At 47.3% G+C, this 16,521-nt stretch overlaps 2 protein-coding genes and 1 long non-coding RNA gene across 5 annotated transcripts in view; 1 reads left to right on the top strand and 2 right to left on the bottom strand.

The window, feature by feature from the left end:
- Window positions 1-4,898, bottom strand: part of TXNL4A (thioredoxin like 4A) — a 28,085-nt gene extending 23,187 nt beyond the window's left edge. The window contains exon 1 of the mRNA XM_069568979.1: window positions 4,729-4,898. The gene's annotated coding sequence lies outside the window, so the exon portion shown is untranslated. The remainder of the gene's footprint in view (window positions 1-4,728) is intronic.
- LOC138428324 (probable 2-ketogluconate reductase) overlaps window positions 1-15,508 on the top strand; it is a 27,802-nt gene extending 12,294 nt beyond the window's left edge. Inside the window, exons 1-7 of one of the 3 annotated variants that reach the window (XM_069568972.1) lie at window positions 1,466-1,622; window positions 1,822-1,868; window positions 5,445-5,829; window positions 6,717-6,888; window positions 8,324-8,502; window positions 9,852-9,948; window positions 14,497-15,508. In XM_069568972.1, the coding sequence (XP_069425073.1) occupies window positions 5,448-5,829; window positions 6,717-6,888; window positions 8,324-8,502; window positions 9,852-9,948; window positions 14,497-14,653 (987 nt within the window). In that variant the 5' untranslated portion in view covers window positions 1,466-1,622; window positions 1,822-1,868; window positions 5,445-5,447 and the 3' untranslated portion in view covers window positions 14,654-15,508. Of the gene's footprint in view, window positions 1-1,465; window positions 1,623-1,821; window positions 1,869-5,444; window positions 5,830-6,716; window positions 6,889-8,323; window positions 8,503-9,851; window positions 9,949-14,496 lie in introns of those variants that run through there. The other 2 variants (XM_069568973.1, XM_069568974.1) reach the window with 2 other exon arrangements.
- LOC138428329 (uncharacterized) lies at window positions 10,584-16,521 on the bottom strand. The gene is made up of 2 exons (XR_011252386.1): window positions 16,247-16,521; window positions 10,584-11,983 (listed from the first exon to the last, which is right to left on the bottom strand). It is a non-coding gene; the product is annotated as an uncharacterized lncRNA (long non-coding RNA).

The following is a 16,521-nucleotide window of genomic DNA, read 5'->3' as shown; positions in this document are numbered from 1 at the left end:
CTGTTCCATCTCAAGGTCCTAAAAAGGCTCTTGAGAGAGCATTGCCTTGCAAAATGGGTTTATTCAGGAACAGCAAAAACTACGATTTAAAACAGGCAATCAATGGCAAAAGAAAGACAAGTCCAGAGAACAAAGGAGAAGAATCCCTTTTATAGAAGAGAAGGGAGAGATGAAGGTGAAGGAGGAGAGTGAAGAAGCTGGCTTAATACTCAGAACATTCAAGAAACAGATCATGGCATTCAGTCCCGTCACTTCATGGCAAATAGATGGGGAAACAATGGAAACTATGACAGACTATTTCCTTGGGCTCCAAAATCACTGCGGACAGCGACTGCAGCCATGAAATTAAAAGACACTTGCTCCTTGGAAGAAAAGCTATGACAGACCTGCTGCTGCTGCTGCTAAGTCGCTTCAGTCATGTCCGACTCTGTGCGACCCCATAGACGGCAGCCCACCAGGCTCCTCCATCCATGGGATGTTCCAGGCAAGAGTACTGGAGTGGGGTGCCATTGCCTTCTCCGATGGCAAACCTAGGTAGTGTTCTTAAAAAGCAGAGATATTACTTTGCTAACAAAGGTCCCTATAGTCAGAGATATGGTTTTTCCAGTGGTCATGTACGGATGTGAAAGTTAAGACCATAAATAAGGCTGAGCGCTGAAGAATTGATGCTTTTGAACTGTGGTGTTGGAGAAGACTCTTGAGAGTCCCTTGGACTGCAAGGAGATCAAATTCTAAAGGAAATCAACTCTGAATATTCATTGGAAGGACTGATGCTGAAGCTCCTATACTTTGACCACCTGATAAGAAGAGCAGACTCATTGGAAAAGACTCTTTTGCTGGGAAAGATTGAAGGCTGGAGAAGGGGAGGACAGAGGTCAAGATGGTTGGATGGCATCACCGACTCAATGGACATGAGTTTGAGCAAACCCTGGGAGATGGTGTAGGACGGTGCAGCCTGACATGCTGCAGTCCATGGGGTCACAGAGTCAAACACGACTGAGCGACTGAACAACAAAAGGGGAGCTGGGCATGGCTTCTTGTAATAAAGAGTCCATTGGAGGGAACCTGGAGTTGAAAGTGTAGTGGCTTCCCATTAGCTGGGTTGCTTCCAGACTGGGAGGACGGTTTCCTTTCTTGTAGGCAGTGAGGCTGCGCCCTTCTTCCTGCTGGGTCTCCAATCAAGGAAGAGTGGTACCCAGAACTATCCCTTCTGGCCTCCCAACTCTAAAGTGAGGTTTCTCCATGTTGATTTTCACACTTCTCACGCTGAGACTGGCCTGCAACCTCCTGCACGGACAGCCCCACACTCTACCATCTAGACTCTGCTCCTGCAGGAGGCTCCACCAAAGCCGTCCATCTAGGCGCCATTTGCCCTTCAGGCGGCTTCTTGTGCCTAGAGTTCTCGGCCTCTGGACCTAATGCTGGAAGTGCAGGCGTGGCGTAGTTGGATGGGGCGGGGCTCGCAGAGGAGGCCCAGCGGGATGTGGGCTTTGGGGCGGAGCTGGGGTTGGCTCCGGAGGGGAGGGGCGGGGCTCCGCACTACCTGAGTCTTCACTGTCCAGGTTTTGCCTGGGAGATTGGGTTGGCTGGAGCGTCCCTTAAATCTGGAGTCTTTTTAGAAGGTAAATGTACCCCTAGAATGTTGCGGTGTGGGGGGAGACTGGATCGAGCTCTGCCGCGTAGACATGACTGACCTTGGACTTCACATGGGGCAGGTGGGCAGCATTAGCCTCCTAAGACCCTTCTGGGCCCCCAGGGCACAATCCTGAAGAATTTAATAAGGAAACTCTCATGTTGTTATTTATACCTCCCTTGTTCCAGAGAAGACTTAAGGTGGCTTCAGAGATTCTCAAGGTCATTTTGAACAGGTATGTACTTTTTTTTCTAAACTCTAGGCAGTGGCAGATTAAGCTTTAAATGAATAAGATCCAGGTACCCACATAAGATTTTACAGTTTGTTCCCTACATTAGTCAAATTTTAATTTTTTAATCTTGCCTTTCTTTTCTCTGATATTTAGCAAGCCCTGACAAACCATTTCTTAGGAGGGAAGCAACCGTTTTTTGCTGAGACGCATTGTGACAGTGTTGGTTTTAAGTTACATTTGTTGATAACCTGGTGATTGGAGAAGCCTCACACCAAGGGTGTAAACAGTGCAGTTTTCATTAAGTCGGAAATGGCAAACACACCCTCAAGGGTATGCCGTTTGGTATATCTTAATCTTCAGGTCCCTTTATCTAGTCATGTGTGAATAGATCATTTGCAGCAAATCCAGAATATCAGCATAAGGATGATTTTAAAAAGCAGAGGGGCTAAACATGGCATCTCCTACTCTTCGTTACAGATTTTTTTTTTTCTAGTCTGTTTTTCTGAGCCTCTTTAGAGCAGAATCAGGGATCTGTAGAGGACAGAGAACAAACAATTGTGATTTTATCCCCAGGGAGAGAGGGCAGAGAGCTGCTCCATAGGTGAGATTGTGGTAGCCACACGTTCCCAGAAACAAACTCACTCAGGAGAACGATGCAGATAGTGGAGTGCAGTTTATTACACTGGCGAGCCCAAGGCAGAGTCTTCTCTTAACCAACGACCCTGACCAGTTTTTGTGAAAATCTTATATACCCTAAGCGTACTTGATCAAACCCACCTCCCCAAATTCCTTGAAACTAGTCTGGACAAGATAAAAGAGATATATGATCAAAGTTAACCCATGATTCATGTGTCATAAGCCTAGATAGTTAAACATAGGCCTTTCAATAGGCGTACGGTCATATCCTGGTAAACATAATGGAATTTACGACTTTGTTCTGTTACAGAGATAATTAGCATATTCTTTTAGGCGAGGGAGAGTCCAAGTCCAAGTCCTGAGGTTCTTTTATCTGAGGGGATCTGGTTTTCCATTGGTATGCCATTTCTATAGACACCGGGCACAAAGTTCAGAGTCCATTGGGAGGGTGACCATGTGTGTAGCCTAATGTTCGTAGTGTGGCCTTAGATGGAGTCCAGCTCTGTCTGTTTCCTCCTTCAAGATGAGGATAGACTTTGAAAGGGACTAGAGAGAGGATCAGAGGACAGAGTGGCAGGGAGAGAAGATAAAGTCAGTGGGCGCCAACTTGAAGCAAGTCTTGGCATGTTGGGGATGTGAGGATGATGGGAGGGTATTGGACTCGTCTCTCAAATACTGCGAGGAAGTTTCGTGAGGAAATAAGAGTTTTAAGAAAATTTTTAAAAATTTTACTGTGCTATATGAATTCAGTCTCTCTCTTTGGTGTAAGTTTGTTTCTAGATACTTAGCTAGATGTCTACATTGTTCTTCAGATTTGAACATCAGCAACCTCCTTCACTGAAGGCTTGCCCTCAGTCCTGCAGGCTCTGAATGCTGTCTTTCATTATCTGGGCCATGATGCAAGGCTGTGTGTTCCCCTCACTCTGCATTGGAGGAGAGCAAGTTTCAGAGAGAATCACAGTCAGGCAGAGTGGCCTGAACCAGTGCCTGTGGTCCTGCTTTTTTGTCTTCCTTCCTGCCCTCACCCCATCTTTGTTTCTTTCTCTCTGTTCCCAAAACTAAAAATACTTCTTTGGTTGCAGTTGGTTTTTATTTTCATTTTTGCTTTTAAGTTAGAAAGATCTCTCTTACTCCCCTCCCCCTTACCTGGCCCTACCATTGCCCCTTCTGTGAACTGAAGTCGCTCTCACTTGGGTCACCTGGTGCTCCCTGCCCTGTCCCGCTCTGGGCTCAGAGTCCAGCTGGGCAGCCACGGTCACTGGTCAGGGATCTACATGCCTTTCTCTGCACCTCCCTCATGAGTGCCATGCACATGTCCTTCTTACTTTTCCTTGAAAGAAGAGGTTGGAAGTTCATTCTACTTTATTTTTCTTTCTGGGTCGCAATTTTAAAGAGGCTTTAAAATAAGAAAATCCTGGGTTTAGAGCCTTGGGTCTGTGGAAGGCAATTTCAGCAAAGTTAATACAAAGTCTTTTATTTTTTAATTGAGCAATCATTTTGCAAGGAGAAAGTAACTAATTTTAAATCTGTGTTAGCAGTTCAAATTAAACAGTGCAAGGAGCATGCACATAGCAGTTAGAAAATATACATGTCTGAACTATCACTCTCTTAACTAAAAACAAAGCTGTAAAATTTTTTTTTCCAAAATTTCACCCATGGGTTTATCTTTCAACTTGGACAAAATGTGGGTGCCTAACAATACACCTTCTTTGTGGTGCATTCTTTTGTTGTCAGAATGTCCTAACCAACCATCATGTCAATACTGGGCATCCAAGGACGTCTGCTAGAGGCAAGTCCACTTACTTCTCTCTGTGCAGAAACTAGCGGAGGAGAATGAGATGTGATCTCAGGGCGCAGCTGTAAAACACACCTGTAAATATCATGTCAGTTTCACCAAGAACCCAGGAAGCCTGAGAGACCTTGGATCAGCTGCAGAGCGCTGCTGGAGCCAAAGTTCTCTCTTTGAACCCTGCCCTCTCCTCTGAGCACCAGGGTCAGCAGCAGGTGGGACCCGTGCTCCCTTCTAGGAAAGCAGTTAATGGGGATCCCACTTCCTGTCTCATGCTCCTTGGCCAGTTCCTAACTGTGAGTGGAGATGGTTAGAGGCTGGTGCTGGTGAAAGGAGTTATGGAGCAAGGGACAGAGCCCAGGGGCAGGGTGAGCTCTTGAATCTGCCCAACGCTTCCACCCCCCCACTACCGCCGTCTCTCCCCGCTTCGACTCTCACCTCCTCTTCACCTTTGGAGAGGGCGCGAGTCACGTGCATGGTCTCGGGTCTTCACTGTGTGCACCCACTGACAGTGATGGCGTGATGGATGTGTGTCACTGCTCCATGGCCAACTGGGAGCCGGCAGAAGTTGAACCTGCTCTCTGTAAAACTAAAGTCTTATCCTGAATGAGACTCTTTTAATCTTTTGCTCAAAGTCCAAGAAGTAACACAAGTTTTTTTTTAGCCAATTATGCTCTGAACTTTGAACACATATTAAACATGTTTAGCCAAGTCTGTGACCTGAAGATAAAATGCACTCATTAGCCTCAACTCTTGAAAGCAGCTGGTTTTCTTTTTGGAAGAAAGCTATAAAATGTTAAAAAAAAATCTTATTTTAAATTAGGAACAAGGAGCATAAAACATCATTTAATTCATTTGACAGACAATAACAAATATCTTTTACTTTCACAATATAACAAATCAGTCAGTCACTGCAGCTGCTCCGGCCAAAGGGCAGAAAGAAAGAACCGTGTCCAAAAGGAGGAACGTGGCTTGGTGGGTGTCGGTGCCTTCAGGCTCCTGGTCTGCTGTGATTCAGACTTTACAGGAATTCATCCAGGAAATAACTCCAGTCTTAGAGTTCAGAAAATCTAAAGAATAGTAGAAGAGCATACACGTTGTTCTCTTGAAAAAACTCTTCTCTGACAGTAGAAATTGTACCTGTCTTTCTGCAGGCCATGGGCGATCTGGACCTCCCTGGAGTTCTGGTGTCTGATCTTGAAGGGCCACATGGTATATGTGAAGATCATGTTGAAGACCTGAAGAGACACTTTAATCTCATTACCATGCAAGACTTTTTGGAAAATAAAGCACAGCTGGGTCCCAAGATCCAAGCTGTGTACATCTGGGGTGGAAGGCCGGCCGTCAGCCAGGAGCTCCTGCACAGCCTGCCCTCCTTGAAGATCGTGGCCAGCGCAGGGGCAGGGCTGGACCACCTGGACCTGGGGCTCGTGGCCAGCTTTGGTGTGAAGGTGGCCAACACACCACATGCTGTCTCTAGCCCCACGGCAGACCTGGGGATGGCCTTGCTGCTTGCCGCAGCTCGGAGAGTCGTGGAAGGTAAACAGCCAGGAGATGTTGGTTTTCCAGGTTAGATGACAGATGTTTAATATCACACCTGGTAAAGCCCTGGTCTCTTCACACTGTGTCCACGACTTGTGGCCCTGGGGTGGGAGCCAGTCTTGGTTGCTACAGCCTAGTGAGGGCCGGGCTCAGCACCTGCACGCATGCAGTCCACATGGTCTGTCTGAACACTGTCTTCCTCCACCACATCCTACTTACTGTGCCATGGGGGTACCTGTACGTGTGAGGTAATTTCAGCACCACTATGGAAACGTCCTGGGGTGGTAGTCAGCCTGCTACCCTGGGGTGAAGGCCCACACATGAGTAGGTGAGACCCCACCTCTTCACACACTGGACGTCACTGGGAGTGTTCTAGGAAGGACAGCTCAGCCACTCAGCACTTGGCCATCATCCTGGTGGAGCTCTGAGATGAAGGGGCTTGAGGAGAGGAGGCAAGAACCAGGCTGGTTCTCTTCTGATTGCTGGTTCACATGGCACACTCACATACATACGCGCACTTGCATATGCGCATAAGCCATATATAAACACATACGCAGTCACATACACATACATGTGGTCACAAACGTACAGACACACACACCAGAACCAACAAATTTTAACCACAGATCCTCCCTTAATATGAAAGAAGTTGCTCGTTTAAAGCATCATGCCAGGAGGCTTGGGTTTGTGATGTGGAAACTGCTGTCCGATCCATCCTTCTTCCTGCAGAAACATTTTGCTGTTGTATAGATGTGCCTGAGCACCCAGGGTCCACCTTGGGCTTCCTTCAACCTCATCTCTCAGTCAGGAGGTCCCGTGAGGGTTGTGGGGATTCTGTGTGTGGTGCTGTCCACATTGCCCACTCTGCACCTTGTTTATTTTAGGTCATCAGTTGGCTGTTTCACCACATACAGAGAACTTTCCTATAGACTATATGGGTCAACAAGTGACAGGGGCCACTCTGGGAATTATCGGCATGGGCAGCATTGGCTATAAGATTGCTCAAAGGGCCAGAGCATTTGAAATGAAGATTGTCTATCACAATAGGAAACGCAGGTAAAATTCAGAAAATGGACTTGAAATTAATTGAGCAGAACTTACATCATCACTGCCTTCAGTATGGCTTCGATATAGTATTTCTCCACTTTTTATTTGATTCCCTTATTCTGTCTCCAAAAAGCAGGGTCGATGATCAAAGAATGGATTGTAGCATTTTTATGATTCCCTAAAAATGTGGCAGGTAAGCTTCTCTTCATGGAAGAGATTTCACCTGAGGAAAGAGATTTTGGTTCACCTACATTTACGTGCTTTTTAAATTTGTAAACTGATTCTCTCTGACCATGAGAGATGCTGCCCTCACTTTAATACACATAACACAAGGGCACAGGGTTTCCCCCAGCAGTGTTTGGTCTGAAACCGTCTTCCTCATACTCCATGAGCAGCATTTGGCCCAGTGCCCAGTCTTTTGATTCTGTCTGAGACCTGCCTGTTTGCTCTCACTTCATTGTTGGCTCCTGCCTGCGCCCTGGCTTTTCTCACCTGCATTCCACTCCCCCAAGGGGCTGCGCTGTCTGTTCTTGAACGTCAGCCCATTTGCAGACCAGCCGGAGGAGGGCGCTGTTCAGAGCCTTTCAGTGGCTTCTGTTCCCTGGAATAGCTTTCTACTCACAGAGGCAGGGTGAGCTGGGAGACCTTACATCAGGACCACCCTCTTCAGTCGATGTGGACACAGTGGACAGTGGTGAGGCTTCAGTAGCTGTCATGGCTCCCAGTGTGGTGAGGGCTGATGCAGAGGCCAGGGCTCTTCGGGGACAGGCATGTGATACGAGCAGGGCCTTCATAGTGGCTGCGCATGCTGGCCGTTCCTTTCCTCCAGGTGGTCCCCTGGCCAAGATGTGTAGAAAGAATCCATATAGTTTTGTATTGCAGATTTGTAGGACAGGAGTGGCTACCAAGAACGCTGAGACCTCCTGGAGCTTGGCGTTTCTGTTGAGTAATCAACTGCCTGGGGTGGGCAGAGCAGCTAGGATTGAACCCCAAACAGCACAAAAGCTGCCTGCACCAGAACCTTGGGTCCTTGCTCTCTGTTGAACACATGGCACTCCTGACCCTCTCCCATTTTGTTGTTTTTTTTCTGGAGTTTCTGACGTGTTTGCCCATATCCAGCAGTGTCTCATGTCGCTGAAAGCGTGTCTGACACCATTGGCTGTACCAGCCTCTGGGGGCTCAGAGCTGAGTGAGAGAAGGCTCCTGTCCACAAGAGGCTTGCAGTCTGGTGTGAAATGCCATAGACACAGGGCTCAGAGCACCCAGAGGCACAGGTTTCCATGGGTAAGCCCTGAGCTCAGGGTCCAGCCACCTCTGAACCCACATGGAGTCTGGCCCCATGGGGGACATACTGAATCTGCAGCCCTCTCAGAAACTCCTTCCTGGGGCAAACGGATGAATTTCTAAGCAGAGAACATGGTCTTCTCCCTTGTTCCCTTCATAGAAAATTGGAGGAGGAAGAAGCTGTTGGGGCCACTTACTGTGAGAGGCTGGATGACCTCCTTCAGTGGTCGGACTTTGTGATGTTGGCTGTGAGCCTGACGCCACACACCCAGGGCCTGATCGGGAAGCGAGAGCTGAGGTTAATGAAGCCCACCGCCATCCTCATCAACATCGGCAGAGGTACCCACTCCAGCTGTATGTGGGCTGGAGGGCTGTGCAGGAGGACCCCCAGCCCTGGCCACTCTCTCAATATTTCCAGTCAACCTTTTCCCTCAATGGTCTGAAAAATCCACTAGACTTGTGGGTGGTGCGTTAAAGGGATTATACTTTAGAGATATTTCTGATTTTTATCTTCACATCATTTTGAGCCTCAAATTAGTAACATAAAGAATGAGAACGCTGACCCTCTGTGGGAGTTTCATATCCCAGTGTGGGCATCTCCTTGGGAGGGCCATCACAATTTGACTTTCCACATGTTATCAAGCAAAAATTATGGGGATAAATTTTCTGAGCCTGTTTGGTTATTTGACATTGGCATAGAGCTTTGTGTGTGTGTACAGGAAGCCATAGGTCCTGTGTTGTAACTAAGTTCTCTGGAGCATTTGTAAAGGAGAAAACTGGGTCCTCAATGCTGGGGACATGAGCACATGTGAGGATTGGTGCTGGCATCACACTTCCCGGTGACTTGCCTTTGGGGTTGGGGGCCAGAGGACGTGTGAGACTTGGCACTACCAGAAGCTACCTGGATCTCTCACCCATAAAACCCAGAATATAGTGCTTGCCGTGAAATCCCACAGGGCCAAGCTAGTGCGCTTGAAGGTCTCGAAAATTCATACCCTGTCGACAAGCACGAAGGACCAGTGCATTATGTTCTTTTGGTGATGTCAGAGGTTGGAGACAAAGATTCTAGAAAAGCAAACACCCCAGGCAGAGCTTGGAGCTAGGTGTCTCCAGCAGCAGCACGCGCAGGCTGGGTGCTGTGTCTTGACCAGTGGGGCAGCCCAACCAGCCACTGGGAAGGGGACTTCTCTGCTTGAGGGAAAGGGCCTCCTTCTCAGCTGCTGTTCAAGCAGGCCCTGCTATTTCACATTTGAAATGCAGTTATGGTTCATGTTTGTGCCTGCTTGGTTTTTTAGCATGTATATAAAACTATCATCTGGGGGCTGTTTCCTGGAATCCTCTGGTGGTTGGGAGGTGGTGTGGTGCAGCGGCAGGGCCCAGGCTCAGCGCCAGACAGACCTGGGCTCAGACTTGGGTGGGCGTGTGAGAAGCATATGACTTCGGCTGAGTATGTCACCTGTGAAATGAGTATTGTCTTCTGCTGGGTAGGCAGAGTCAGTGAGACAGCGTCTGTGAAGGGCTTAGTGCACTGCCTGGCACATGGCAGGCTCTCAGCGTCTGAGAAGAGACTGGCAGAATGAAGTTCACGTGCTTTTTGTCAAACTTCCTACAAGATCAAGGTGTGTTTCAGGGTGACTAGAGAGCACTGCCTAACTTGGGCCTACAGAGGAGGGGTCTCGTCCTCCCAGGTCTGCTAGTTGATCAAGACGCCCTGGTGGAAGCCCTTCAGACCGGGCTCATTAAGGCGGCAGCGCTGGATGTGACACACCCAGAGCCCCTGCCCAGGTAAGGAAGCCAGACTGGATCTACGGTTCTCCCCCTCTGGGTGGGAGGTGCCTCAGACAGCTGCTGCTTCTGGCTTCTGCAGCCACGTTGAGCTGCCTGTTGCAATCACGTAGGTTCTTGGCCTTGGAACATGCCCCTGGTGACCCGTCCATTTCTGCAGTGGGTCAGGCCTCTGCTTCAGCGCCTCCACAGACAGGGCACTTAGGGCACTGGGGGCCCAGACCTCATGGATGGAGAGCGCACAGAATAGTCTTTCTCAGCTTGAGCCAAATAGTCCTTCCTTTACCCGTTGATCCTGGTTTGCCCTCTGGAGCATCAGAGGCTAACTTTGATTATTCTCTTTACAAACCTTCACCACATTTCACCATAGTCTTTTTTTTTCTTTTGAGGCTAAATATCTTCATATCCTTTACTTGTAGCCTAAGTGATGTCCTTTCCAGACACGTTGTCCTTATTATTGCCTCCCAGTCCTTTGAAAATACGCTGCTGAAGACTGCACACAGTATTCATGTTGTGGTCTGACCACTGCAGAGAAGTTACACAGAGGCTGTGTTAGCAGCATGTTTCCTCACAGCCTCACTACACCTTAACTCATTAAGTTTTTTAGTTAAAGTTGAAATTGTTATTTTCTCAAGTTTTTCTTTGAGTGTGGAATTTTACATTTATTTGCATTGAATTTCATTTGCTTGTATGTTTTGACTGTGTGATCCAGCCTAGTGGGACTGGCGTCTTGATTATCTTATTTATTTTGAATCTTGATGCTGTCATTTGTTAAACCAGCTATTCCTAACTTTGATTTCCATCCAGTAAGCAAATTGCTGTCAGATGAATGTTTTGACCAAATTTGATATCTAAGTTTATCCAGATTGGCCTTAGAAATTAGACATTTCTGAGAAAAACAATAATTTATTGAGAATAGTTTCTCAAAATGTGGTCTGGAGACCATTCTAAGGGGTCTATGAAGTCAAAACTATTTTTCTTTTTAAAGGTTTAATTGGCTTCATTAATAATTCATAATCAGAATCCTGTCTAGAAAGAGACAGAAGTTTCCACATCAGAACTGTTTTTCTGATTCATAAGCAGTTGTTCATTTCCACTCATGTTTTCTCATAAGAGCACAGCAGGGTTTCCTCAGAATGTGTGATGACATCATCACTCAGTTAATGATGTGTATTACATTGTTTTCAGTTTTAATTTCTAATACAATAAATGTTGATAGACATAATCCTCATAAACACATGTTCTTTGGGGTTCTCAATTTTTAAGAGTGTAAAGGCCAAGTAAGCAAGCCACTCAGTTCAGTCACTCAGTCATGTCTGACTCTTTGCAACCCCCATTGACTGTAGCACCCCAAGCTTCCCTGTCCACCACCAGCTACTCGAGCTTACTGAAACATCAAGTTGGTGATGCCATCCAACCATCTCATCCTCTGTTGTCTCCTTCTCCTCCCACCTTCAGTCTTTCCCAGCATCAGGGTCTTTTCCAATGAGTCAGTTCTTCTCATCAGGTGGCCAAAGTATTGGAATTTCAGCTTCAGCATCAGTCCTTCCAGTGAATATTCAGGACTGTTTTCCTTTAGGATTGACTGGTTTAATCTCCTTGCAGTCCAAAGGACTCTCAAGAGTCTTCCCCAACACCATAGTTCAAAAGCATCAGTTCTTTGGCACTTAGCTTTCTTTATGGTCCAGTTCTCACATCCATACACGACTACTGGAAAAATAATAGCTTTGACTAGACGGACCTTTGTCGGCAAAGTAATGTCTCTGCTTTTGAATATGCTGTCTAGGTTAGGCATAGCTTTTCTTCCAAGGAGCAAGCGTCTTTTAATTTCATGGCTGCAGTCACCATCTGCAGTGATTTTGGAGTGCAAGAAAATAAAGTCTGCCACTGTTTCCATTGTTTCCCCACCTGTTTGCCATGAAGACATAGGACTGGATGTCACAAACTTAGTTTTTTGAATGTTGAGCTTTAAGCCAACTTTTTTACTCTTCTCTTTCACTTTCACCAAGAGGCTCTTTAGAAGAGAGCTGCTAATCTAGAACAAAAAATAATTTCAATATAAATAAAGAAGCATGAATATTTTAGACAGTGGCCAACTTACTCAAAACTGAGACATCATGCGATCACCCCTGTTGACTAACCTGCTAAAAAGAGCTTTTTCTCACAAGTCACAGGGTAAATACCAGTGTTAAATCCCAAAGCTTAGTTTATCCTAATAGGTGATGTACTCCCAGTGTCCCATGTGAAATCATTTTTGTTAAAGCTCTTTTGCCAAGATATTTATCAGATATGTTTGAGTTTTCATCTTTGTTTTTCAGGGAGACATTTTGATGCTGCTCACTGTGAGAAAAAAAAGTAGGAAATCCGGGGTTATTTAGTCATACTACATAAATATTCTTTATTTTACAAAAGGATTCACTACAAATTATTTTAAGAAGTTTCATTTGCCAGTAGGACCGGGGTCCCCAAGACTACCTTCAGTTTTAATGATTGGCTGGAAAGACCTGCAGAACGCAGAAAAGCTTTTATACTCACAGTTAACAGTTTATTACAGTGAAAAGACATACGTTTAAAATCAGCAAAGGCAGAAAACTTCTAGAGTGGAGCCCAGGAGACCCAGGCCTATCTTCCCAGCAGGGTTGTGTGGACAGTGCTTATACCTCGAGCAGTGATGCAGACAACACACATTAAGTATTTCCATCCAGGGAAGCTCACTGAGCCTTGTATCTGGGCTCAGTCATGTAGGCTTGGATTACCCACTTGTCTGACTGACTTCTTAGACTCCAGCTCCTACAGAGGTCAAACTGGTACAGACTGGCCAAGAGTTCTAGGCAAACAAAAACCGCATTCACCACAAATTAAACCACTAGCAACAACTCTCTGACTTTGTCCAAGATCCCAAGTATCAGATACTCTTACCAGGCAGGCTGAAGGGCTCATAGGTTATCTCCCAGAGGCCAGTCAAAGGCCAGCCTTGTCTTTGGAATGTGCAGGATTCAAGAACTCCAAACCTGCCTACTGAATCAGTTCTTAATCACACAGGCCACTCCTGTGGCCCTTCAGTTCAGTTCAGTCACTCAGTCGTGTCTGACTCTTTGAGACCCCCATGGACAGCAAGGCCCTTGGCCTAGGCTGTCTCACACCAAAATGATATTTATTTGAGTATTTACATTTATTACCGTATTTATATGATAGGTTCAGCAATAGTATTGATATGACTATGCCTAACATTTGAAGGAGTTACTGTGGGGCAGGGATAAGATTTAAAGAAACAACTAATCCATTGTATTTTTGATTACTTGCTGCCCTGAACGTCTTCATCTACCGCTATTTGTATGTTATGATGAACTCATGTAGCACTATTTAGTATATAAAGTTAGGTGATATTTAGTGAAATCCAGTAATTTCTCAGGCCAGTCATTTCCCATTGATCATCAATGTCAGTATTATCATCTGACTTACTTTCATGAGGTAGTTAAATCTTGCCAACAGTGCCAGTGTTACAGCATATTGCTATACATTCATGGTACAATGCAGTTTAATTACATAAGTCAATAACAACTGCAGAGGTATTTGCTATGCCTTCTCAACACCGATGTCTCTTGCCTATACATTCAGATATTCTTATGGGCAGGTGTTGGGTTCCAAGTCAGGTGGGACAGTATCACCCTGTCTCACACCCTTGTACCTAGACTGTTTTCCATTGCGTGCTGTTATACAGTAGGGCCCACCTGCTTCATAGGGGTTAGACAAGTGTTTCAGAATAGTCCTATCCCTGCTAACTGTACCACAATGACTTACTTCAATCAGTCCTGGAGGTGAGGGTGGTTGGACTGCATTGGCATAAATTACAGGTGCCTGTAGAGAACTTCCATAGGTTTGGGGGTCCTTAAGTTCCCAAGGGCATGCCCCTTGAGCCTCAGTAGCTATTGGGCCGGGGGTGGGGGGCTTGGGGGGGTGGAATCACTGTCGCGTGGCTACTTTGGCCTCTGTCTGTATTGAAATAAAGAGGCTCTGTTGGTGACAGCACTTTTCCAATCCTGAGTTCTAATATTATCCATCATTATGCTTGAGTCTGCCTGACCCACTTCACTAAAACCTCATCTTTCCAGGCTGTCTCCCATTCTTTGCCTTCTTCCTGGAAGAGAGCTCCTTCTAACCTGGTAATCCTAGTTAAGAAATCTTTTCCCTCTGAATGCCATTCCCATTAAAGGTGCACTCATCTTGTCCCATCATGCCTGAATCAGCATCTGTCTCCCCAAGGCTCTTTCTTATCTTGCGGGTCACTATCATTTAATCCATCACGCATGTTCAGCAATTGTGAACTAATGGTGTGGGTGCAGTTAGGATATGTTATTTTACATCCAGAAACGTTGGGTCACCCAAACCAGGAATAGATGAGGAGTGATCATCTAGAGTACATCTAGGTATCATCTCAGTACACCATGAGGCCTCCCGAAGCCTTCTTCATCTCAGAGTGGGGATGTGAAGCCAGAATATGAAGTTAAACCAAATGACACTGTTTTCCTCCATTAATCTGTATTTCAGAGATCATCCTTTATTGAAGTTGAAGAATGTCACTCTGACACCTCACATTGGAAGTGCAACTCATCAAGCAAGACGACAGATAATGGAAAATTTGGTTGAAAGCATCCTGGCTTCTCTCAGTGGCCTTCCTATTCCTAACGAAGTGCTGCTTAAATGATTTATGTGAGTTAAGAGTTCAGTGGGCTGGAAACAGCAGATTAAATGGGAAAGAAACACTTTTGTATACTTTGTTTGAGTCCATTATATAGACTGCATTAATACTTAGATGAAACACTTAAGACTAGTCATAATACTTATCACCTGTTGAAAGTTTGCTAAATGCCTTCCTCACGTGCCCACCTCATCCTCAAGGCAGCTCTAAGAGGGAAGTTCTGTTATCATTCGTGATGAAACTGAGCGCAGGGAATTACTCGTCCACAGTCCAAAAGTCTGCACTCGGTCTATGGGTTTCCCAGTGAGTTGTGCTGCTTTCAGTCTTGATAAATTCTGGTAAATTGACTGGATTACATAGTTTTCCCTGACAGTCTAATCACTATTGTTTTAATCATTCAAAAAAAACCAAGGATAATTGGGCACCGTCTATGTGCCAAGTTCCCACTCAAGGGTTTACTTACTAGTGGGGGAGAAGACCAAGCAGTGCCAGGAGGTCTGTGCTGAGCGGGAGCAAAGGAGCGGGGAGAGAGTGCCTAGAGCGGAATTACCAGGGGTGACCTCGAAGAGGGGTCTGGGGTGAGGATGCCTCCTTTTTGCAGCAGTTTGGAAGCTGTTTTTCTCCTCCACATAGACTGACGAGCAGGTGTCACAGGAAGTGAGCAAACGAATTAGTAGCATAGAGAGGAAGGAACTTGATCCTTCCTAGTTGTGCCAGCAGCAGGAGCTCTGCTTCAGGACGCCGGGTTTTCATTTAAATCACCTAGTGAGGACGGACCTTACTTCCCTGCTTCTCATTTGATGTTCTGTACCCCGTCTCTGTTAGCTCCGTGCGTGTGCATAAAGTATTCCTCGCTCTGCAGTCTCCGCCTCCGGGTGTTTTGCGCGCTTCCCAGCAGCAAGGCCCAGCTAACGCGGCACTCGCTGGAAGAGCGGCGGCTTCATGGCTCGCCAGCACCCAGCACATCCTGAAGTCCCGCCCCCGCTCCTCAGGTTACGTCGTGGCGCTCCGCTCCGCACCTTGATATCTGGCCCCACCCACGGGCGCCCCGCCCCACCCACGGGCGCCCCGCCCCGCCCACGGTGCACGGTCCTCTATCAGTCCCGGCCCGGCCCACTTCCCTAACGATACGTGTACGCACACCCCTGCTCACTCGCAGTCCCACCCCTCCCCGCACGCGCCTCCGCTCGGCCGCCTCAGGGCCAGTCTATTTGTCCCCAGACACCGCCGCGCCCTTTCGCCCCGCCCACAGTCTCCCGGCGACTCCCAGCATGCCCAGCACTTGGCCCAGAGCCGCTTCACGGGTTCCCCTAACGCGTCTTCCAGACCCCACGTCGCCTCAAGGCCTTACGTCGCTCCGCCCCGAGTGGCAACGCTCCACGTCTCCTTGGCAACGTCGGCCAGCCACGCCCTAGTCTATATAGCCCCGCCCTACACTTCGCCCCGTCTCGCTTCGCCCCGCCCCACGTCTCCCCGTCAATTTCACTCCACGACACGTCACAGTTAACATCACCGCGTCCAGCGTCCCTTGCCAGAGTGTCTCCTTGGTAATATTGCCCCGCCCCCACACACATGCCCACCCCACTCCAGTACTCTTGCCTGGAAAATCCCATGGACAGAGGAGCCTGGTAGGCTGCGGTCCATGGGGTCGCGAAGAGTCGGACATGACTGAGCGACTTCCCTTTCACTTTTCACTTTCATGCATTGGAGAAGGAAATGGCAACCCACTCCTGTGTTCTTGCCTGGAGAATCCCAGGGACGGGGGAGCCTGGTGGGCTGCCGTCTATGGGGTCACACAGAGTCGGACACGACTGAAGTGACTTAGCAGCATACATCGCCCCTTCTCGCTTCGCCCCGCCCCACGTCTCCCCGTC

Source organism: Ovis canadensis, chromosome 23, assembly GCF_042477335.2.
Source record: "Ovis canadensis isolate MfBH-ARS-UI-01 breed Bighorn chromosome 23, ARS-UI_OviCan_v2, whole genome shotgun sequence".
Classification (NCBI taxonomy): Eukaryota; Metazoa; Chordata; class Mammalia; order Artiodactyla; family Bovidae; genus Ovis; species Ovis canadensis.
The sequence above is the reverse complement of the archived record's forward strand: the minus strand, read 5'-3'. Positions and strand labels throughout refer to the sequence as shown.